The sequence below is a fragment of the Zea mays genome, chromosome 4, assembly GCF_902167145.1.
Source record: "Zea mays cultivar B73 chromosome 4, Zm-B73-REFERENCE-NAM-5.0, whole genome shotgun sequence".
In the NCBI taxonomy this organism is placed as follows: domain Eukaryota; kingdom Viridiplantae; phylum Streptophyta; class Magnoliopsida; order Poales; family Poaceae; genus Zea; species Zea mays.
The window spans coordinates 1,830,498-1,854,244 of NC_050099.1; the positions used below are offsets into that span (position 1 = coordinate 1,830,498).

Here is a 23,747-nt window from a genome sequence, read left to right on the forward strand (position 1 = left end):
GACACGAAGATTCTATCACCATCCTCCAAAGGAGCATCCAAACTCTTGTCAACCAACACATGTTGTATTTAAACTTGCTAGAGCCGAAGCCACTAGTTCCATCAAACTTGCTTACTTCCAAATGTACATTTAGAGATAATAACCAGATGCCTTTGATATACACGGCTCTGATACCACTTGTGAGGGTCGGCGCGTAGCGGAAGTGGGCACCAAAGCAGCAAGCTAAGTTGACAATAGTAATTCACCAAACACCTTGTGTGCATGAACCAAAAGAAGCACTTAAGCTTTAGATTAGACAACCACAAACTGTCTAGCACTACAACAATGTATATGCACAGCAATCGGCTCACTACAACATCAACCTCATCACTACAACGTTGTTGGGGGTCTTTCTCTTCCGAAGGTCCTCAAAAAACATGACTAACTATGTACTTTTAGTATAATGATGATTATCACAGGGAGCTTTGATTCATGAGGGGAGTATTCTCCTTCATCGAAGGACTTCGAGACAAAGGCATAGCCCGAAAGTGACGACAATGAATGATCGAAGCTATAGCCAAGGGGAAACAACTTCGGCTTAAAAGCAATGCCGAAGATCAAACATGGAGTCGAGCCGAAGAGGAAAAGACTAGCTAGTCCATAACGATTTATGTTACAGTAATGAATAAATGTTAAGGTTATAAATGTATTTTTACCTAGGTTGTGTCCCGTGCCTATAAATAGGTGAACAGTACCACCGTACTGTTCACGCTGAAATGTAATCGCTCTTGCATCCGCACCTTCGAACAAGCCGAAAGTATCAATATAATGTAAATTATGTTAATGTTCATGTATACATTGTGAAATACATAAGTGAAGGAACTGGAGGATTACATTCATTATCTCTATGCATTCTTATCATTATGAATAATGAAAGCATGTCCTTCATGACCTTCGTCTGAAGATCATTATATCCAAGAGTAGATAATATTTCGGAGGACAAAGGTACTTGACCTTTAACAATTGTGTTGCCTTGTTCTTGATTCACAACATTTGAGAACAAGTGAACAACAAATGTATATGCACATTTCCCCTCCTTTTTCACGTCAGGGTGGGAATCTAATGCTGGAGATAGATATAAAAGCATATGTATATGAAGTAGTTATCTGAAGATCATTAATTATATTGGAGTGTGTTACATGATAATATCTATATCCGGATATATATCTTGAGGATACATATATAACATGCACCAGTGTGAGGTTAGCTAGACCTTGCCTGTATATAAACGCACGCGCACACACATGGAGACACAAGGGGTCTTCCTCATTTTTCTCGTCTGAAAAAGAAGAGAGCACAACAGGCATCCCTCTTCTAACCTCCTGATGATGGCACTCAACGGCGGTTGGAGAAAGACCTTCGTGTCCATCCTGACGACATGCTTTCTTGTGGTGGTTGTAATTGTTTCCCTATCCTGCGAAGCAAAAGGTATGTACATACACTTCTACATGTGCCTGGTTTTCTTACTTCGATTTACACTAGTAATATGGCGGTTATGTTGCAACAGGGAATAAAAACCCTTAGGGCTTGTTTGGAAGATTAGTGGAATGGAGGGAATTGAGAGGCTAGAATCCTTCGGTGTTCAAATTGAATAGCGAGAGATTCTAGCCCCCTCAGTCCTTTCTATTATCCTTCCTGTCAAACAAGCCCTTAGCATGTATAAGAGCAGAGATCACTAAAAAATTGTTCCCCCAAAACTTGTTATTAGGGATTGTCGAAAAAATCCTAAAAATATAAACCTATGGTAGATTACCAATAAGTCATCCCTAAAAATCAAAAACCACTTGCATCCTCCAGTTCAACAAGGGCGAGCTCCACATGGATTACAATCTATAGAGACAAAATACTGTAGAAAAAGCAGAAGCCGGTGGATTAAAGTCACAGGAGAAACGCGGCACGAATATCATGGGAGGAAGAAGATGAAATTGTTGGAGGCCTAAAATATGTTTTCTTACCTAAAGCACTTTTGGGGTTGATTTACAGTTTTTTTGGAGATGCTCTAAACATGTTAAATATGGTCTACAACCTTTTTTACGAGAATTACATGTCATTGTTAGGCACAAAATTTTTTTTGCATGTATTTATAATAGTGCTCCAAAACTAGTAGAATTAAAATAATAATTCAAAATCAGTTTGGCCTAAAAAATATTCTCTAGACCATTCCTAAGCAGCCTCCAACTTATATCCATCTATATCTATACTTATATCTATATCTATAACTATACTACAGGTACTTCTCTATGTCCTCACTCTTATATCCATTTATATCTATACTTATATCTACATCTATAACTATACTATAAGTGATTATGTAGCTCCTCACTCTTATATCCATCTATATCTATACGTATATCTACATCTATAACTATACTACAAGTGATTATTCTATAGCTCCTCACTCTTATATCCATCTATATCTATACTTATATCTACATCTATAACTATACTACAAGTGATTCTGTAGCTCCTTACTCTTATATCCATCTATATCTATACTTATATCTACATCTATAACTATACTACAAGTGATTCTGTAGCTCCTCACTCTTATATCCATCTATATCTATACTTATATCTACATCTATAACTATACTACAAATGATTCTGTAGCTCCTCACTCCTATATCCATCTATATCTATACTTATATCTACATCTATAACTATACTACAAGTGATTCTGTAGCTCCTCACTCTTATATCCATCTATATCTATACTTATATCTACCTCTATAAATATACTACAAGTGATTATTTTGTAGCTCCTCACTCTTATATCCATCTATATCTATACTTATATCTACATCTATAACTATATTACAAGTGCTTCTGTAGCTCCTCACTCTTATATACATCTATATCTATAACTCTTATTTGGCAGGTTGGTCGCAACTGCTGCAGCTATTTAGATTGTTGCGGCTGCAATTCATAGAGACAAAATATTGTAGGAACTGCAGCTGCAGCAAGCCGCAGCGAACAAATATATCTACATCTATAACTAAACTACAAGTGTTTCTGTAGCTCCTCACTCTCTCCCATTGTCTATATATGAATTAGAGCAACAATCAGATTCTATAAGAAAAAAAATGGAAAACATTATGCAACCATTGAAATAAATCTATAAGCCCCATATGGACTTTAGGTAGCAAATTCTAATCCTGGACCATAATTTTGCCATAACATTACTGCTAGATGTTGTTATCGTTATTATGTACATATTTAATTTGAGAGGCAGACCTGCTGTATATCATGACTACTATATATATATATATATATATATATATATATATATATATATATATATATATATATATATATATATATATGTATGTACTAATCAACTATATATATATAACGGGTGGAGCAACGTTTTTTTGGCAGGCGGCGTCGTCCCCAGGTTGCGGCCACCATTCTGCTTTCCATACGATCGTGAATACTGCACGCCATTTCACTGCGGCAAAGTTTGCCAAGAGTACAACTTCCCTGCTAAGAATGGCGGCTACTGCGATAAACGTGGTGACCCATGGAAGTGCTGCTGTCCATATTGAAACGTACAAAATGCATGCATCCATCCGTGCTGCTACCTGATCGATATACATGTCAATCATCATCAATATATATAATGAATGAATAAAATGCATGTGTTGGAAAATACTGCAGTGCAGGAGCTTATGATCCCACGATCTCGCGTCCGAGACTCAATAGATTTGTTGGGCCTAATCAATATCATTGCCCAGATCGCACTTGCATGTGTAGATTTGTTAGGCCAAGGCCCAAATTTTTCGGATCTTTATCTCAACTTGCACAGACGACCTTTAGATATTACTAATTTAAGAATTTGGACTGTTAAAAACCGGTTAGTCTCTATTTCAAACTTGATCAGATTTGTAGAAAAGATTGTCAACTTCTGTACGTGACACCAAATAAATATACTATGAAAACATGTTTCATAATAAATCTGATTATATATACCTCAGTGACACCAGCTGAGCTATGAGCAAAAACAGGCCGTAATGACAGAACAGGGAAAAGGACGATACACCACCTAGCTTATCACAAACCTCAGGCAAGCTTAAGAAAATGCTTGGTGTCAGGGTCGAGGCCGATCACCAAGATACCGTACCTACAAAACAAACCAAGTAAAATTCAGCATCCCAAACAAACGCACAGAGACATACAGTAGTAGTTTACTGTTCCCCAGCATCGACACCTCAGAACTGCGGCCAAAAGCCGAACACCGTCATGATCCATGAACCGTTAATGGCCCAGCACGTACGTCAACAATAGATAGGGGGTGCATGAACTGACCTCCACTGAGACCCACGGCAGGACAAGTGTTATCATCAGCTCACCGTGTGCTTGCTAACCTCACCTCACAGGCCAAAGCAAAGCAGCCTTTAGTTTTCTATCCATCCATCCACTGCCCGGTGGACGCTGCTTTTGATACCTCACCTTTTTATTTTTATTTGGCTCCTCTTGGACCAGCGTTAGTGTGTGGTGGTGGTGAGACCAAATCATGTGAGACTCAGACTGGGTGGTGCTTGTCGCTCATAACGTTCATCTGCATCTCCGTTGGCCACCGCTGGCCAGGTCCCAGATGATCACCTCGGCGTTCCTTATCACCACCATATGCTTTTGGGAGAATCGGTTGGCTCGTCGGCATGCAGGCATCCACATCTCGGCTAAGGTTAGAGCACTGACAGGCGTTCACGCTAAGAAGCACTGGTTTCTTTTTTACCATCTTATCGCGGAACTGAAAATTCAGACGTAAAGGATCTGAAGACTTACGGTGCCCATCAACCTATTTCCTGCAGAAAACTGGCTGGCTCATCGGCTTGTGCTGGTCTCCATCACCAATTCACCATGCGATGAAAACCATGTTCAGATTGTTGATGTTTAGGCTGATTGACAGCTGCTGATTCTGCACATATGCATAAAACAAACCCTTTCAGTAAAAAAATACATTTTTTCAGTAAAACTGATACTGCCATACTTGCACATGAAAATATGAAATCAAGCATAAATACTGTACACATTTGTTGAACTTCTGTTGCTCTTAAACTACTAACTCTTGCATTATGGAGAGTCGGAAAGAACAAATTCACGCATGTGAGATGAGAAAAGGACCTGACTTAGGTCATGCATTCCATGGAATAATAAGGTTTCATCACGATGATGATGACTGATCAGTCCCTAAAGTCAGTACTAGTACATCCTACTAAAGCCAGGGAAGCGAGGACGACGAGCTCTTGGTACCGGTCAGAGGCTACAGCAGCAACCGACATATAGACAGATTAAAGAAGCGCAAAAGACAAACAAGCAAACAAACAGAGCAATGGCAGCAGGTCGATTGGGCTCTCCATTAGTGGAATATGGAGCAGTGTTCAGTGCACAGGGGGGCTTCCAAAAGCAGGATAGATGCCAAGATAACAAGTTGATGAGGCCGTCCCCGCCACAATGTGGACTGCAGCACAGGTTGCAGGTTGGTGGCATCCACATCACTGCTCATTCCATGCCTTTTCTCCCATCAATCTGGGTCAGCCTCACGACCCTCGCACAGGAAATGGTATTTAACTTTCAAGATCGAAATGACTAATTCTATGGCGATGGAGAAGTTAGGTCATGAGGATAAAAAAAATTCTCGGGGCCCCACTGTCTAGAAACCTGTCATTTCTTATCGATGCACCCATAATGATATACAAAAGACGGTAATGAGTGACACAATGATAGTCAGGAGCTTAGGAAGATCCATCATTCATGCCGCACACATCAATCAAGAACAGTGTCAGATGCTGAACCAATAAAAAGAAATACAATTAAAAAAACAAATGATCAAAACTACTTGGCTTCTGCTATATCGGCCAGCACACCTACGCATGCAGTGTGCTGTGGAACTAAATTATATCTTAATATGGTTTGTTCATTTATTTATCACATGTTTTAGCACAAAAATATTGCTTTTGGTAGAACTATAAGATGGGCAAAAAATAGGTCATCATGAGTATTTTACTTGAACCGATTTATTAATTAGTTGATAGATCTATTTCTTCAATTAAAAATCTGTTAGAAAACATCACATTTTTTTTACTTTTTTATACAACTGAGACACTGCAGATATGCTACAGTGGTATCATCACTAAATCAGAAAACCTCTGCATAATGGTAATGGTACAAGTCATTTTAGTTCTAGTACATACAGACACACAAATGTTACTTTTATGTGGTTCAACTCAACTAATACCAAAAGGGCTTTTTTTTTACGTGGCACCCTCAGTGGAAGAATATGTGTTTTGTGAATTTGAGTATTGTTTCTGTTGAAGGTGCGTTTGTGACAATTTTTTGCTATGCTTAGGATAATTGCTGACATGAGATGGAAGCAAAACCTTTTCACTTCCAGGGGAAAGGAAATAAGCACCAGTTCCTAAAAAGTTTGCTACACTGCATACATGGTTTGTGATTCTGAATGTACATATGTAGCAAGCAAATCATGGATTAGCATTAAGAATTTCTGAATGGTCAATCAACTGTCATAACCCACCAGGTAAAAGGTTCATATCAAGAGAAGAAAGGGTACATTTTTTTCTCAGTTTGTAGAAAAAAACCTGCAGCGACCCATTTATAATACCCGTGAAGCATCTAGAAAAGGAAAATAAAAATGATTGGACATTGTCGACATAATTGAAGGTGCAGGTATAAAGCATGGCATCGTTATGGGTTACCTAAAGCAAGCACCAGTATCCACTTAAGACTTCAGAGCCAGATGTCTATTCCTTTTATCAAAGAATAAGATGCTAAAGGTAATAATGCTTAGAGCATACTAAAATCATCACAGTAAAGATAGCCACAAATGTTTCTCCCCTTTTGTGTGAAACATGAGAAAACATATCGTTACACATATTTCTTCTGTATAAACGAGGTAACAAAGAAAAAGAACAGCTTTGTTGTTTTATGTCAAAATGATTGAAGTCAACCCACAGAGCCAACATATAAGAGACAAGCGTTATTCTGAACCCATTATAAACAAAGCAGTATCAACAATTCCCTACTATAATATGTTACTCAAAGCAATAACCAAGAGAAGCAAAATTTCTTAGCACAGTCTGAGCACAAACCTAGTGATGATAGGATCTATAGGATTCTCTAAAATCACATGCACCACGTCATGTGACCGCACAACTGATTCCACTTCTATTTATTTATTTATTGAGAGGGAAGAGCTTGTCCTGTTGCCTATAAAAGAGTGGCTAAAGACAGCAATTCAGCACAAAGCATAAGACATAGTGGCTTCTTCTCCCTATAGCTACCTTCTTCCTATCAGGCTGGAGTTCATCAAGGATTTGAACCTGGAACTGGAGCCCACAAGCACACAGAGGAGGAAGAACACCAAGACTGGTTCCCAACCTATCCAAGGTAGAAGCGAGCAACGTTAGTGTGGTAGTAACATGGTGACTGTGAGAGAGGAGATGCGTAAGGGGCCATGGACAGAGCAGGAGGACATTCAGCTGGTATGCACTGTCCGCCTGTTTGGTGACCATCGTTGGGACTTCATTGCTCAAGTCTCAGGTTTGAGGGGTTGGAGAACTACAACTTAGGTAGCTATTTTGCTATCCTTAGCGCAAAGTCGCAAACACGAATGTCTTCCTGTCTAACCAGCCTTCTTCATACTATACATTCTCTATGTTCATGCAGGCCTCAACAGGACAGGAAAGAGCTGCCGCCTGCGCTGGGTGAACTATCTTCACCCTGGCCTCAAGCATGGCCGCATGTCACCACAAGAAGAGCGCATTATCATTGAGCTCCATGCTCGGTGGGGGAACAGGTTTGATTTGAAGAAGTTTTTCTAGACAGCAGTTTTTCTCGGTTACTAAATTTAGGTGAAGATGAAGCTCATTCAAATTCTCCATATGTAGGTGGTCTAGGATAGCAAGGAGGCTGCCAGGGCGCACAGACAATGAGATCAAGAACTACTGGAGAACACACATGAGAAAGAAGGCACAGGAGAGGAAGATGGGCATGCCATCACCTTCATCCTCATCCTCCTCACTGACATACCAAACCTGCCTTCTTGACACCATTCCAGTCATTGGGATGGGCAGTGGTGACACTCACAATGGTAGCTGTGTCACCAGCACCCTCGAGAACACACAGAGTGTCATGGATGGATATCCCATGGATCAGATATGGAAGGAGATTGAGGCACCACATGCACCTAACTTGCTGAGTATTGCTGAAGGGAAAGAGAAGACGTGCAGCAGTAGCCCCTGTCATCTACCATCACCTGTAATGTGGGACTACAAATGCCCTGAGATATTCTGGAAGATGGGAGATCAAGAAATCATGATGTGATGGAAAATGAAATCAAGATGTTGGCTGCACGATTTGGTTATGGGCTTATGGTAAATAAGGCCATCGCTATTGAAGGCTGAAGGAATACATCTATATTGGTCAGGCCACTCAGCTATCTGCCTAGCAGATTTGCAGTATTTGTACTTCCTAACTATGCTTGCATTAGTATGCAGTATTTTTAAATCTAGTGTAACACTGGTGGTATGCTCATAATGTATGTATCTATGTAGTTTGAAAAATAGTTTGTATCAGTTTGTGCAATAGTGTGGACGCTCTATATGCATGATATATCTATTTATCTCTGTTCTTGTTGTGCTGAACAAATAACAGCATAATATGGTTTGCAGTTATTGTTACATAGAATATGATGAAGATTGAATATTACATTTAAACTCATATAATTTCCAACGGATAAAGGCAGATTTTAATCATGATGAAATATTTCTATCAGACACAATTTGCTGATTTCTCCAAACTTGAGCTCGGTTCTAAATAAAGGTTGAATCATTTCTTAGATCTTTCATGGATATGTCTATTACATTCCCATCACCCAAAAAAAAATACTCCTAAATAAAACTTGATAAAACTATACCTGGAAAGTAGACATTTGACATAATAATAAATATTCGTCCAATAAAATAGAGCCCAAATAGACAAGAATTTAATTTACAACATGATAAAATGTAAGCTTGGTATATTGTAGGGCATCAAATTGATGACTTGCCATGTACAGAATACAAGTGCATATATACAGGTAACCACAGTGTGCGCCAGAGCTATAGGCAGTTGCAAAAGAAGGTGCATGGACCCAGGCCCAAGCAGCATAAACCTAGCTAAGCCACTAATGGTCTGTCTAACAGAAACATGTCAACAGGTTATTTGTAATAAAGAGCAGGAATAACGGCCTGTTTATTCTGAGAGATCTTGGTACACACATGCAGCTTGTCCACGGGTATGTTCTGAAACAAGCTAGAAACATCAGTGACAAGAAACCACTGATTTCTTTCATGGGATGCGCTACCATTAGCTTTTTCCTGGCCAATATTGGTCAGGGCTTTTGGACAACTGTATAGAGGTGTCAATACAAGTGAACAGAACGGAACTGACAGGTTCAGTGCAAGAGTGAGTGAGCTATCATTTCATCTCTCAATAATTGTAAAGCTGGTTAGCATTAAAACTTAATAAAAAAGTTAAGTCACACTAACCAATAAGACGGGGAAGAAGTTGCAGGTAATGCACGCAACAAATAAGAAATTTAATGTGTGTGATAAGGTAAATAAAAAAAGTGTTGATAAGTGCTCTGCACTTGAGACCTTTTTAGCCAGCTACTTGTTGAAACTGCTCCTGCAAATAAGTAAGGTAAGATTTTGTTCTAATTGAGCAATAAGGTAGTGCATAGACCACAAAGACCCAACTATTGCTGCTCTCTTTTACTCCACGGCATACAACTTGGAGAAAAGCTTTGATACGGATAAGAATTCAAAGTTTCTTTCCTTTCTCTTCTGTTAAGTTAAATAGTGCAAGATGCAAAAAGGAAAAGGACACATGTAGGGGCTACCTACGTCTACATATATATTGAATTCACAAATGGACAACTCAGCAAAAGACATCACATCAAGTAAGCCGAAGCAAAGCAGAGTAGCGGATTATGGCCATGGTGTTTTACTTATCTAACAACAGCCATTATAAACAAGAAAAATTACACTTTGTGATGCAATTATGATTCTTTTAGATCAGGGAGGAAACCAAAGTACCAGAAGGTCACAAGACTGATGCGAAAAAAGTGTATTATGTATGCCCATTTAGAAACTAAGAACTTATTATGCAGCATGTTACATTTTGAAAAGAACTATTAACTTGCCATGTATCCTTATACAGGTGTATTAGCAAACTCAAAAACCAATGAGGAAACTGAGACAAGGCAAACTATTATCAATAAATAATCCAAAATCAGCTACGTTGTCCATGGCAATGAACACGAGCAAGAGTCCCGAATAAGAAATAAAACACAGGAAGCGTCCCTGAATATCAAGGCTACAACAACCAGAAGGGACATCACCATGTAAATTGTGCAAAGGAACTTGAGTCCTGCCACGGTAACGGGCTGAACATGTCAAACTGATGCTACAGAGTAGTGCAGTAGATACACCAGATACTTCGACAACCCACTGTCAGCACACACTATCTGAAACAAAAATCAAATGGAGCATACCAAACATGTGGTTGGTTAATCTTGTAATCAATCTCTCAAACTTTGACTCATCAAGCAAAAGTTGTTATCTTGTTCCCTAATACCTAAAATAGTTTGGTAAGCATTTGCAGATACTAATAGCTTAATGAACCAAAGAAAGTTCTGTGACGTCAAGATACAAAGATCTGGATGGGGTGGGTTAGGCGAAACTTATAGAATCAAGAATGTGCTCCATTTATCTCTAGATATCATTTATTAAAAGGAGGAAAATTATATGTGACCTCGGAAATACTTACACTAGATCTCTAAAGTTCACTCAGTATGCACTACATAGATTCATTGTGTCTGCATGCGTGTTCACAGCCAAAACTTAACTCAAAGAATAAAGAGGGCCAAATGGAAAATTGGCCATGGTACCACATGTTTGGCGTCATATACTAGTCGCCTCTCCACTAAGCACCTTGCGAGGGAATTCATGCTACATTATGCATGACCAAACGGCCTAACATATGCAGCAAAAAAATTTGGCAAGGCATTGGAATGCTGGTCACTGGTCCCGTAGCAGAACCTAAGCAGAAACACTATCACGCATTTGATCTGTTTGTTATTAAGTAAACCTCCTGCCTCCCTCCACTTCATACCACACCTTTACATTGTCCTGAAAATTAGTCTACCTCCAAGTGCAGTGTAAGAGAAACAAACGCACCGGTTTCTGGATCCGCACAATGACCGTGATTGCAAAAGAGACTCCAATCAATCAAGAAGTAAGACACGTGATAAGAAAAATGTATTACCGGAATGGAAATGGAGGCGGCTAGGACCATAGACCATGTCCACCAGATTGAACAAATGAATCCCCTTTTTTCATAACTAGCAATACCCAGGTACCCTTCATTAAAAAAAAAAACTCAGGCCCTCCCACAAAGAAAGGGGAAGAACAAAGATTTCCCCCAATTCACATTCTTTCTTTCCGTCACACTCACCTATCGGTCCCACACTGCCGATCCGGGTGAGCGGCCGCGCGCCGGGCTGCATTCGCCCCAGGCCGCGGCGGGAGAACCGCCGCTTTCGCGCCATTATCCTGCAACGGCGGCGGCGGCGGGGAGGACCACTAATTTAGTCCCTCATTTTTCATATTTGAATCACTAATAGCAAAATAGCTCTCCAATAGACTGGTTATTTAACTTGTCAAGCTATCCGTCTCTCTAAATTGACTCTCTCACTAGCCCAATTTATTTAGCAAATCTCGTTAGCCAAGCCAACTTACATATTGGAGAGTCTGTTGAAATAAAATGTTATATATATAGTTTAATATTTATAAAAAGATGAATAAATAGTCAATAGAGAGTACAAAATAAAAGTCTTTTGGAGATGCTCTAACAGTGTTAAGGGAGAGAGGCAAAGAGTGGCTTCGTTTTCAAAACAGAGAGGTAAAATCACAAAGTTAAAAAGCAAAGTTAAAAAGCGAGGGATAAAATCACAATTACAATGGTAGGAGAGGGGTATAATCACAATTGACTTCTTTTTAAAAAAATTACATTTAAAAATATTCGAAATTTCACAACAATACACGTAAACTGAAAATTTGCAAAAACGAGGTCTGTCGCCAAGCGGCTGAGACTTAATTATAAGTTTTTTAAAAAAAAAACTTTATTTATATGGGCCTAATTGTAAAAATTATAGACTAACACATATTAATTGATGGTCATGTTTCATGTCTTATTAATATAGTGATATCATCAAATCTGGAGCGCGAGTGCAGCATTAGATTATCAAATTAAGTTGATCTCACATGACCATCGAATTTTTAGATTAATCGTAACCTCAAAACATCAAATTAAATTGATCCGGCATAACCATCTGATTTTTAGATTAAACTAGAATAACCGTCGAATTAGTAGATCAATCCGGCATAACCATCTGATTTTCCAACCTTAGGTGTATAACGCAAGTCCTAGGAGCTTCGATATCTGAAATAAATCAACATATATTTCTGGACGCGCTATTTAAAGCGTAAGTCCTAGGGATTTTGGCATTCGGATAAGCATCGGATCATTCTAGACGCGTTATTTAAAACGCAAGTCCTATGGGCTTTGACATCCGAAATAAACATTAGATTTTTTTGGACGTGCTATTTAAAACACAAGTTCTATGGGCATTGACATCCGGAATAAACGTCAGATCTTCCTGAATACTTTATTTAAAACGTAAGTCTTAAAGTGTTTCGACGTCCGGAATAAATCATCGGATCTTACTGTACACTTCGACATATAGCGAGACACTGCAGATAGATAATAAAATTAAATGTTAGTCTCGTCTATGAATACTGCAAATGCCATTTGATTGTAGGTTGATCTAGCGGTTGTGCGTTGCTGCTGACGAGTGATTTGCTGCTGTGGAGAAATTTGCCATTATGGAGGTCCTCATGTGCGGCTTCGACGATTTGGAGGCGTAGGCAAGGGATTCGCTGTTATGAAAAACTAGGGGACAGCCCACACTTTAAAATAGACATGACCACGCCATTACAAGGTAACATCTACGATTAAACCAGTGACACTCACGGCGTCTCTACATCTGTTACCCTTCTCCCTATTCCACTCCATGGCGGCGTTGGCCAGCGCGAACCAGGGGCTCACCTCGTGGAACCTGATGAGCGACGCGCGGAACAGCCGCGGCTCCGTGCCCGCGAACGCCGGCGTGGGGCAGTCGCAGGGCGGCACCCGCACGGCCGTCGCGGCCGCCGGCCCGACGGCGGCGGGGAGCCTGCTGCGGGCGAGCGCGCGCAGCCCATGCGCGGCCAGGCGGTGGTTGGCGTCGCCGGAGAAGGAGGTGAGCTCGCCGAGCACGTAGAACAGGTGCTGCACGCGCGTCAGGTTGCCGGCCTCGACGGCGGTCGTGCACGGGTTCAGGAGCTGCTCCGCCCACCTCGTGTCGCGGTCGGATCCCGCTCCCCCGCCCTTCTTGCCGCCGCCAGCACCTGGCCTGTCCGCCTGGTCAGCGCGACGACGCTGGTTGCTGCCACTGTGGGCGGACGCTCTGTGCGCTGGGGACTTGCGCTTCTTGGACAAAGGCTCCGACACGGCCGGTGACGCAATGCTTGGCGATGTGTGCGCTAGGGGCGGACTGGTCGTCAGCAGCGGCGTCGCGGGGGGCGAAAGCGTCTGCGCCACGGCGCGACCAATATCATCTTGCTACGCCGCCGCGGGATCGTCCGACCACCACCCGTAGCCGCGGCAGCCGGCGGCGTCAACGTCTGCTGTGAGGAAGGAGACGGAGTCCTCAAGCCAGTCGAAGCCGCTGTTGGTCGTGGCGGCGGCGAGCTCCGCGTGCTGCTCCTGCTCGTGGCAGCTCATGGGCTTCATGCATGCAATCTTGCAAGAAGACACCCGTGCTGCTCCTGCTCGTTGCAAGAAGATGTTGGATAAGCCTCGCATGTAGTTAGTTGCATATTTCCGTTTTGTCGCGATACATGCGCACGAGCGCCGGATTGTGGCTGCCATGCGCGTAGGAGGTCGTGACCGCGAGAATCGCTCGCCGCACGACCTGGGCGTCTGGGGCTGAACGAACGATGCCGACGTGGGGATGGACGCGTCGTGCACGCGTCGTGCGGACGGCTACCAGAGCTCTCCTCTGTGTAATGCATAATAAAAGGAGAAGCAAATAGAATAGAAAAGCTGCGCTTTCAGGCAGCACCAAATACGTGTGTCCAGTTTGTTCCAGAAACTGTGTGTGTGAGTGAAGCTCTTCGCCTCTGCTGAGTTCGAGTGTTCGCCGGTGCCGTTCAGTGCTGTTCAGGCCTAACAATTGGTATCAGAGGGTTGGTGATCGTGACCCGCGGCGCCCATGGCATCTCCACCGCGCCCACGAGGACGCTCCCCGACACGGAAGGAGAAGGGCACGGACTCAGGCACCAAGACGCCGCCGCGCATGCCTACTCCGCCACGCCGACCACGCACGCGCGACGGGCGTCGCTCGCGCACCCGTGGTGCACGCCATCAGCGGGAGGTGGTGATCGAGCGCGTCATCCGAGAGGGCAGCAGCTCCGGCAACTGGCCGCAGTTGACGAAGACAAACTACCACGAGTGGTCCCTTCGCATGAGGCTGAAGCTGCAGGCACGCCATCTCTGGGACGCCATCGAGTTCGATGACGCGGAGTACGACGACGACCGCAGTGCGCTCGACGCGATCTGCAGCGGAGTTCCGGCGGAGATGGTTCCCGTGCTGGTGGCCAAGCCATCCGCAAAGGAAGCCTGGGAGGCCATCAAAACCTTCCGCATCGGTGATGACCGAGTGAGGAAGGCGACGGCGCAAAACCTTTGCGCCGAGTACGAGACGATCAAGCTGCGAGACGGAGAAGCAATCGAGGATTTCGCGCTCCGTCTGACGGGAATTGTCCAGCGGCTGGCATCGCTGGGTGATCCCGAGCCAGACGACAAGGTCGTGGCCAAGTATCTGCGCGTCGTTCGACCGAGGTACAAGCAGCTCGTCATTTCCATTGAGACGCTCCTTGACATCTCCCAGCTCTCGGTCGAGGAAATCACCGGAAGGCTGAAGGCGGCGGACGACGTCGAGCCTACGCCGCCTCAAGCCGCTGGTGGGAGCTTGCTGCTCACGGAGGAGCAGTGGATGGAGAGGTACAAGCAGAAGGGGTCGGACTCCGGACGCGGTGGTGCGCGTGCTGGAGGACGGGGCAAGCACCACGGCAAGCCACGCGGCCGCGGAGGCCGTAACAACGGCGCTGCAAACTCCGGCACGAGCTCGAGTCGTGCCAGCCCGGATGACGAATGCAGGCGATGCGGGCAAAAGGGCCATTGGGCTCGCAATTGTCGTGGACAATTGAAGGTGGAGGAGCAGGCACACGTGGCTCAGGACGACGAGCCCACGCTAATGTTTGCCCTCGGCATTGAGGACCCTGGCGGCGCTGCGAACACGTCTTCTCCGACACCTGTCGATGCTGCTGTGAACATCGACGGCCTCACAAGTGTCCACACGCCACATCACGTGAACCTTGTGGAGGCAAAGGTGTTCGCCTCATTTGACGCGGCTGGGCACCGGGACTCACGGCGATGGGTCCTGGACACTGGTGCCACGAACCATATGACCGGATGTCGTGGTGTCTTCTCCGACCTCGACAAGAACATCGCAGGCACGGTGCGCTTCGGCGACGGATCCATCGTCAACATCGAAGGCCGGGGCACCATCCTCTTCGCTTGCAAGAACGGGGAGCATCGCACCCTCGCAAATGCATATTACATTCCCCGCCTCACTACGAGTATAATCAGTGTTGGCCAGCTCGATGAGGTGGGGTTTGAGGTGCACGTAAGGGGAGGAGTGATGCGGATTCATGACAAGGCGCGTCGTCTGCTCGCCAAGATCTACCGGAGCCCAAGCCGGCTCTACATCCTCGACGCCGAGATTGCTCGACCAGTGTGCTTGGCGGCACACGCGAAGGAAGATGCGTGGTTGTGGCACGCCCGATTCGGGCATGTCAACTTCACTGCGCTAAGGAAGATGGGCCGGGAGAGGCTTGTTCGAGGCATGCCTCTACTCGACCAGGTGGAGCAGGTGTGCGACGCCTGCCTGGCAGGGAAACGTAGGCGCTCGCCGTTTCCCAAGCACGCCCTGTCGCGCTCCACGGAGGTGCTTCAGCTGCTGCACGGGGACCTCTGTGGTCCAATCTCGCCGCCGACGCCGAGTGGGAACCGGTATTTTCTTCTCATCGTCGATGACTACTCACGCTATATGTGGATCGCACTGCTTCCTAGCAAGGATGGCGCGGCCGCGGCGATCAAGCGTATCCAAGCCGAGGCGGAGCGGAAGACAGGCAAGCGGGTACGTGCGCTCCGCACAGACCGCGGTGGGGAGTTTCTGGCGGGCGACTTCGAGCAGTACTGCGCTGATATCGGCATCCGCCGTGAGCGCACGGCGCCCTACTCGCCCCAACAAAATGGCGTCGTCGAGCGACGAAACCAGTCAGTGGTTGGCACTGCTCGGTGCATGCTCAAGGCGAAGGGGTTGTCGGGCATGTTCTGGGGCGAGGCTGTTACAACAGCAGTATACCTGCTGAACCGATCCTCATCCAAAAGCGTTGGCGGCAAGTCCCCATACGAGCTCTGGACCGGGAGCACACCGGGAGTCCAACACCTGCGGACGTTTGGGTGCATCGCACACATGAAGCTCACGGCGCCGCATCAGAAGAAACTGGATGATCGAAGCAGGCGTACCATCTTCGTCGGGTACGAGGCAGGCTCCAAGGCCTACCGCCTGTACGACCCGGCGACACGGCGAGTCCACATCAGCCGTGACGTCGTCTTCGACGAAGGCGCGCAATGGTGCTGGACCGGAGAACAGGCCAGCGAGGAGGACTTCAACATCCAGGAGGCTGTTGCTGTGTCGCCCCAGGGGATCACTGCGACCTCTACGTCTGCAGGCATGACGTCAAGTCCAGCATCATCTGCGTCGCCACCAGAAGGTTTTGATGAGAACCTGGACGCCGATCATGAAGAGGATGCACCACTCAGGTTCAAGAGGATGAACAACCTGCTGGGCTCTGCATCAGCACCTGGGCTGGCACGAAGAGAGCTAAAGGAGCATCTTTTTTTGACCAGCGACACGGAGCCGTCGTGTTTCGATGAGGCACAGAAGCACGAGTGCTGGCGCCACGCAATGCTCGACGAAATGACGGCGATCGAGGCGAACGGTACATGGGAGCTCGTCGACCCTCTGCCGCGTTCCCGACCCATTGGGCTCAAATGGGTATACAAGGCGAAGAAGGACGCAGCCGGGTTCATCTCCAAGTATAAAGCCCGGCTGGTCGCGAAGGGCTACGTCCAGCGGCAAGGCGTCGACTTCGACGAGGTGTTCGCGCCCGTCGCGCGCATGGAGTCCGTGCGGCTTCTCCTGGCGCACGCTGCAAGCGAGGGCTGGGCCGTCCACCATATGGACGTTAAGTCCACGTTCCTCAACGGCGAGCTGCAGGAGGAAGTCTTCGTCGAACAGCCGCCGGGGTTCGTGCTAAAGGGCCAAGAAGGGAAGGTCCTGCGCCTCGTCAAGGCGCTGTACGGACTCCGTCAAGCTCCTCGCGCCTGGTACGCCAAACTGGACAGCTCCCTGCTGGAACTTGGGTTCCAACGCAGCAGCTCCGAGCATGCTGTGTACTTCCGCGGTGCTGGCGGACATCGCCTCGTCGTGGGAGTGTACGTCGACGACCTGGTGATCACCGGCGGCACCCAAGACGACATCGACAAGTTCAAGGTCCAGATGAAGGGCATATTCCACATGAGCGACCTGGGGCTGCTCCACTACTACCTCGGTCTGGAGGTGAACCAGACTAGGGACGGCATCACGCTCGGGCAGAGGGCGTACGCGGCGAAGATATTGGAGAACGGCGGCCTAGCTGAGTGCAATCCCAGCTGCATCCCCATGGAGCCGCGCCTCAAGTTGAGCAAGGCGAGCACGGCTCCCGCCGTCGATCCAACAGCGTATAGGAGCATCGTCGGCTCGCTCCGGTACCTGGTGAACACAAGGCCGGACCTAGCATTCTCGGTGGGCTACGTGAGCCGCTTCATGGAGAAGCCCACCACCGAGCATCTGGCGGCCGTGAAGAAGGTGCTGCGCTACATCGCCGGCACGCTAGACTACGACTGCTACTACACCAGGAAAAAGGAGGGTCAGCTCGTCGGGTTTAGTGATAGCGATCACGCCGGCGACGTCGACACGCGCAAGAGTACATCAGGCACTCTGTTCTTCCTCGGCGACAATGCGATCACCTGGCAGAGCCAGAAGCAAAAGGTGGTCGCCCTCAGCTCCTGCGAAGCTGAGTACATCGCGGGCACAGCAGCTGCCTGCCAAGGCACTTGGCTCACACGTCTCCTGTCAGAGCTGAGAGGCAAGAAGGAGGGTGCGATCACGATCTTTATCGACAACCAGTCCGCCATCCAGCTCAGTAAGAACCCTGTTTTTCACGAACGCAGCAAACATATAGACACCAGATATCACTTCATTCGTGAGTGCGTCGAGGAAGGCAGGGTGAACGTCGTCTCCATCGACACCACCGAGCAGCTGGCTGACATTTTGACGAAGGCGCTTGCGCGGGAACGTTTCTGCGAACTGCGCGACAAGCTCGGGCTCGTCAAGATTAAGCAGAGATGCAAGGCTTAGGAGGAGATTTGTTGGATAAGCCTCGCATGTAGTTAGTTGCATATTTCCGTTTTGTCGCGATACATGCGCACGAGCGCCGGATTGTGGCTGCCATGCGCGTAGGAGGTCGTAACCGCGAGAATCGCTCGCCGCACGACCTGGGCGTCTGGGGCTGAACGAACGATGCCGACGTGGGGATGGACGCGTCGTGCACGCGTCGTGCGGACGGCTACCAGAGCTCTCCTCTGTGTAATGCATAATAAAAGGAGAAGCAAATAGAATAGAAAAGCTGCGCTTTCAGGCAGCACCAAATACGTGTGTCCAGTTTGTTCCAGAAACTGTGTGTGTGAGTGAAGCTCTTCGCCTCTGCTGAGTTCGAGTGTTCGCCGGTGCCGTTCAGTGCTGTTCAGGCCTAACAGAAGACACTCGTGGCAGCTCATCGTCCTCTCCGGCAACCGACTCACGGCTAGATCCCGCCCTCCCTCGCCGCCCTGCCACGCCTGACCTCGCTGCTCCTCGACCGCAACCTGCTCACCGGCATCACGGGTGCGAGCAGGGAGGCCTCTGGTGCGAGAGAGGAGAGAAGGGACACCCGTGCGAGAGAAGAGAGAAGGAAGATGTCTGCTAGGAGAAGGAGAGAAGGGACATCTCGACGGCGCTCACGGCGCTGGAGACGGCGACAGTATCAACGATACTAATCGTTTTTCTATCCGTGTAATGGCGTAGTCATGTCTATTTTAGAGTGTGGGTTGTCCCCTAGTTTTTCATAACAGCGAATTCCTCGTCTACGTCTCTAAATCGTCGAAGCCGCACCTGAGGACCTCCATAATGGCAAATTTCTCGATGCTGTGTGGGCGATGGCTTCTTGCTGGCTCTGTTGTGCGATGCGCGCGTGAGCTGTGTACGAATGGCGGCGTGGACGGTAACTAGGGTTGGACGCGTTGAAAAAAGAAAATCCCTATTGGTATGTGGCTTGCAGTTTACCGGTCGTTGTTGGGGACAACACCATTTGCTCGCCTAGTAGTTTTTTAGGAAATAGTGTATAGACTAGGCAGCCTTTTGATTGAATTTTCGGCTGGCCCAATATACTAGGCGGCCTGTTTATGGGCCAAGCCAGTTAAGGGGCATTGTTTTTTGACCAGGCCCATTCTGTTATATAAGATTTTCAGCCCATCTTTTTTGTTCGGATATGTCTCAAGTTTCAACCAGACCAATCCACTTCGGTAACCCATACAAGATGTTGAGTGGCCCTGCTGGTGCCACAATTTGACCAGCCCAGATGGAATCACTGAAGAGAACTAAAGAAATGTTTTTGTTGGTATACTAATAAACGATAGTTTACATCAGATTTACAGAAAAATATTAATCTGGACTAAAAACCACAAGCTCATCTTTTTAGAAAAGTAGATCCTTTCAGGTGGAAGGCGAGGTGCAGTTAGGGGCTATAATGGATCACGATCTAAATGTTTATTGACAATAAATTAGGGCTCTTAATTAATTTTAGTTTAAAAATAAATAAAAATAGAATTTGATTCTAATCTTATTCAATCCTTAAATTTTATAGTGTAAAATTTAGATATCATTACCACCGCCTAGGGCATCTTCTCCTTGCCAACCAAGACCTCCATATTGAAATCTTATTCAATCCTTAAATTAATATGGAATCGGATAGAGAAAACTACTATAAATCAAATTCGAATACATCCATTTGACATCCATATTGAAATCGAATACGGATACGGATATCCATATTAGCAGTTTTAGCGAATACGAATACGGATAATTCGAATCTCCATACATTCATTTCCAGCCCTACGTATAACCCTGAACCCCCTTATTACACGATACTCCAACCACAAGACACATCTACAGATGGCAATGGGAACCCGAATACCCAATGGGTTTTACCCGATATGAAGGTGGGTACGAGATGATTTCTCTATCCACGGGTATGTTAATGGGTAAAAACCTCTACCCATTGGGTAGACGGGTACGGGTTGAAACTATCCATACCCGTCTACCCATGGGTAAATATACCCGCATCAATACCACTATAACCATCTAATATAGTCCATCTTAGCTAAAATAAAGCTCTTCTCTAGCTATCATTTATCTAGATACCAAGTTATGTAATCATTTGATTTGTTATATGTGAAGTTGAAGTTATTTTTGTATTTTTATTTAATATTTTGAGTGATTGGTATATTGGAATTTAAGACTTTTTCTAGCGGGTACGGGTATGAGTAAGATTTTATACCCGCGGTTATATATGGGTAACCCGATAGGTAGAATTTTTTTTGATGGGTATGGGTATGGAATGGTACTACTCGACGGGTATGTACCCGTTGCCATCCCTAGACAACTATGTGATACATTAGATGTGTTTAAAACCTGTGTATTACACTAATCAAAATATTCAATAAAATCAATGCACAAATAAACGATGTCTTCTACCCCGAGCATAGAGCCAAGAGACATGTCTTGAGTTTTCTTTACATTTATCCTCTAAACACAGCCGAAGACATGGATTAAGACACCCATTGTACATGCCCTAAAGACCGACTCCAGCAGTTCAACCATATGGTTACCCAAAACATTGTTTTTTGTATTATTGTAGACATCACTATTCGCAGGGTGGTGTTTGAATATAGTGATAGGGATGGGTGGATAAGCTGATGGAGATAGTCTAAGGGGATGTTTGAATGCACTAGAGCTAATAGTTAGTTGGCTAAAAAATTACTAGTAAAATTAGCTAGCTAACAAATAGATAGCTGACTATTTACTAGTTTACTAAAAATAGCTAATAGTTGAACTATTAGCTAGCGTGTTTGGATGTCTCCAACAAATTTTAGTCTAACTATTATCACTAGTGCAATTAAACATCCCCTAAGTGTTGCTTCTTGCGTTGAAAGAAATCGGAGGAAGTTAAGGGCTCGTTTGCAAATCCTTTGAAGTTTGCCATGAATTTTGTTTCGAATGTCTTGCCCATGAGCACACATACTTGGGTTTGAGCATAGAGTACTTAGATGGAGTTTGGCTACTAGCTTTGCATGTATAGCTAATAATTGTTGGAGGCTGGCAAAGTTGTTATCTAGCTCACGTTGGGCTGCCTCCTGAGAGGCGACAAGTGCTAGCAGCTAAGCTGAGTAGCTAGATACCCCGTTTATTTTACAGTATCCTCTCACAGTCACATCACATCGATCATGCAGCAGCTAGCTTACGGGTAGACCTAGATGACACCACCCGCAAGCACATAATCGGTCTAACTAACTAACTATAAATCACCTAGAGCAAGCACATAAACGGTCTAACTAATCTAATCACTTCGAAAAGCACCTACACTAATCACCGAGTGATTCTATTAAACACTTGTGTGTTTGAGCACATAAAAATGTCTATAACATGTGTTGGTATGTTGTTTCGGCTCCCACGCCTTCAAATAGTTGATTGGAGGGTATAAATAGCCTCCCCTCAATTATAGTCATTAGACAGAAAAGCTATTGCTTCTATCGTCGGGCGCACTAGACAGTCCGGTGCACACCGCACATGTCCGGTGCCCTAACCACGTCATCTGGTCGTTGAGGTCTGTAGCAGTCGACCGTTGGAGCTGACAGTTGGCTAGACTATTCGGTGCACACCAAACAGTCGGTGCTATAGCGCTCGAGAGTCCTTGGTTGCGGACCTCTCTGTACAGACAGTCCGGTGCACCAGCAGAGCGCTCGCTGACTGTCCTCTTCTTGAATTTCTTCATTATTTCCCTAGACTTCTTTTGATCTTGAGCCTTGGACTTCTACGCATCTTTTAGGTCTTATCATCAAAGCCTCAGTCCAGTCATCTTTGCATCCTGTGAACCACAAACACTAGCTAGCAAACGCATTAGTTCATGGGCTATGTTGATCATCAAACAACAAAATCATTTAAACAAATGGGTCGGGTCCATTTTCCTTACAAAAGCTAGTGCAAATAGGTTCACAACCGATATTATAAAGCTTACTTGCACTAGCTACATGATGTAAGTTGTTGGTGTCACCTCGGCTGCCTCGTGATCCTGAGGCTATCTGTAGTGGTTCCCTCTAAATTCCCCCCTATATGCTACTATGCAGCCACGTCTTCAAGATTACATCCCCTACTTTTTTATTTCCCACACCGGTTCCCTCTAAATTCTTCACATATATCCACTACAACCATAACATATCATTTACTACGCCTACTTTTCAATCGTTATCAAAATTTATTCTACTAGCAATTATTTGAACAGTACGAGGGCTTGCTGCCGCCCTCCACATCTGGCGGAGCCGACGCTACCATTGTTGCTCGTAGGGAAGGGTTTAGGAGTGACCGTTGCGCCCCTCTCGTATGCTAAACGTATACAGGGTTAGGGGAGGGAGCACCTTGTCGCTATGCTAAACCTATCATTTTTCTTGCTGAATCTGATCTGAACGACTAAACCTCAGCTTGCAGTTGCTTCAACAACTGCTCTGGTGTTAGACTGTTAGGTTTGAGTTTAATTGTGTTCTTTATTGATCTGCCATATGTACCCACTACATGTTATAAAATACGCCCTCCACCATGTATAGTACTATTTAATTTATGTGATGTTGTGTATATAATAATAGACCTATACATTATCTTTTTTGGCATAACCTAAGGTATTGTGCCAAAATAGTATCATACTTTTACAACCATTTGTCCTTCTTATTAGGTATGTATAACCTAGATCCCCTTACTCAGTTTTCTAAGTAGAAGATACGACTAAGAAACTGCATCGTGCAACCCCGAGCCACTAGAATATTAATGCAGTTAGGAAACATTATGTATAGAAAGTTGTGAATAGTCCCTTGATTTTTTTATATACTTAATTCCCTAAAAACCTCTTGAAAGTCGCCTAGAGGGGGGTGAATAGGCAAATCTGAAATTTATAAAGTTTAAGCACAACTACAAGCTGGGGTTAGCGTTAGAAATATAATCGAGTCCGAAAGAGAGGGCGGAAACAAATCACAAGCAAATAAGAGCGGATGACACGGTGATTTGTTTT

The 23,747-nt window shown here is 45.3% G+C and overlaps 2 protein-coding genes and 1 long non-coding RNA gene across 4 annotated transcripts; 2 read left to right on the forward strand and 1 right to left on the reverse strand.

Annotated features, from left to right (window-relative positions):
• Positions 1-1,293: 1,293 nt before the first annotated feature.
• LOC100275073 (uncharacterized) lies at positions 1,294-3,688 on the forward strand. Its single transcript, NM_001367954.1, has 2 exons — positions 1,294-1,467; positions 3,418-3,688. Exons 1-2 carry the CDS (start codon positions 1,365-1,367, stop codon positions 3,582-3,584), a joined length of 270 nt encoding a protein of 89 aa, NP_001354883.1. The 5' UTR covers positions 1,294-1,364; the 3' UTR covers positions 3,585-3,688.
• Positions 3,384-11,650, reverse strand: LOC103652679 (uncharacterized). Its single transcript, XR_004857645.1, has 4 exons — positions 11,557-11,650; positions 11,368-11,462; positions 4,345-4,957; positions 3,384-4,159 (listed from the first exon to the last, which is right to left on the reverse strand). It is a non-coding gene; the product is annotated as an uncharacterized lncRNA (long non-coding RNA).
• Positions 7,302-8,672, forward strand: LOC100283510 (MYB59). Of its 2 annotated transcripts, none has more exons than NM_001412556.1 (3): positions 7,302-7,628; positions 7,726-7,855; positions 7,947-8,672. In NM_001412556.1, exons 2-3 carry the CDS (start codon positions 7,800-7,802, stop codon positions 8,380-8,382), a joined length of 492 nt encoding a protein of 163 aa, NP_001399485.1. In that variant the 5' UTR covers positions 7,302-7,628; positions 7,726-7,799; the 3' UTR covers positions 8,383-8,672. The 2 variants fall into 2 exon arrangements, with proteins under 2 accessions (NP_001399485.1, NP_001149882.2); NM_001156410.2 differs by having other exon boundaries at positions 7,302-7,599.
• Positions 11,651-23,747: the final 12,097 nt, after the last annotated feature.

What these genes read in the sequence shown, in the direction of transcription:
- LOC100275073 (NM_001367954.1), top strand. Translation starts at nt 1,365, where the DNA reads ATGATGGCACTCAACGGCGGTTGGAGAAAGACCTTCGTGTCCATCCTG. An exon ending in CCTATCCTGCGAAGCAAAAG is followed by an intron (nt 1,468 to 3,417) that starts GTATGTACATAC and finishes TTTTTTTGGCAG; the next exon opens with GCGGCGTCGTCCCCAGGTTG.
- LOC100283510 (NM_001156410.2), top strand. Translation starts at nt 7,479, where the DNA reads ATGGTGACTGTGAGAGAGGAGATGCGTAAGGGGCCATGGACAGAGCAG. An exon ending in CTTCATTGCTCAAGTCTCAG is followed by an intron (nt 7,600 to 7,725) that starts GTTTGAGGGGTT and finishes ATGTTCATGCAG; the next exon opens with GCCTCAACAGGACAGGAAAG. An exon ending in CATGCTCGGTGGGGGAACAG is followed by an intron (nt 7,856 to 7,946) that starts GTTTGATTTGAA and finishes CTCCATATGTAG; the next exon opens with GTGGTCTAGGATAGCAAGGA.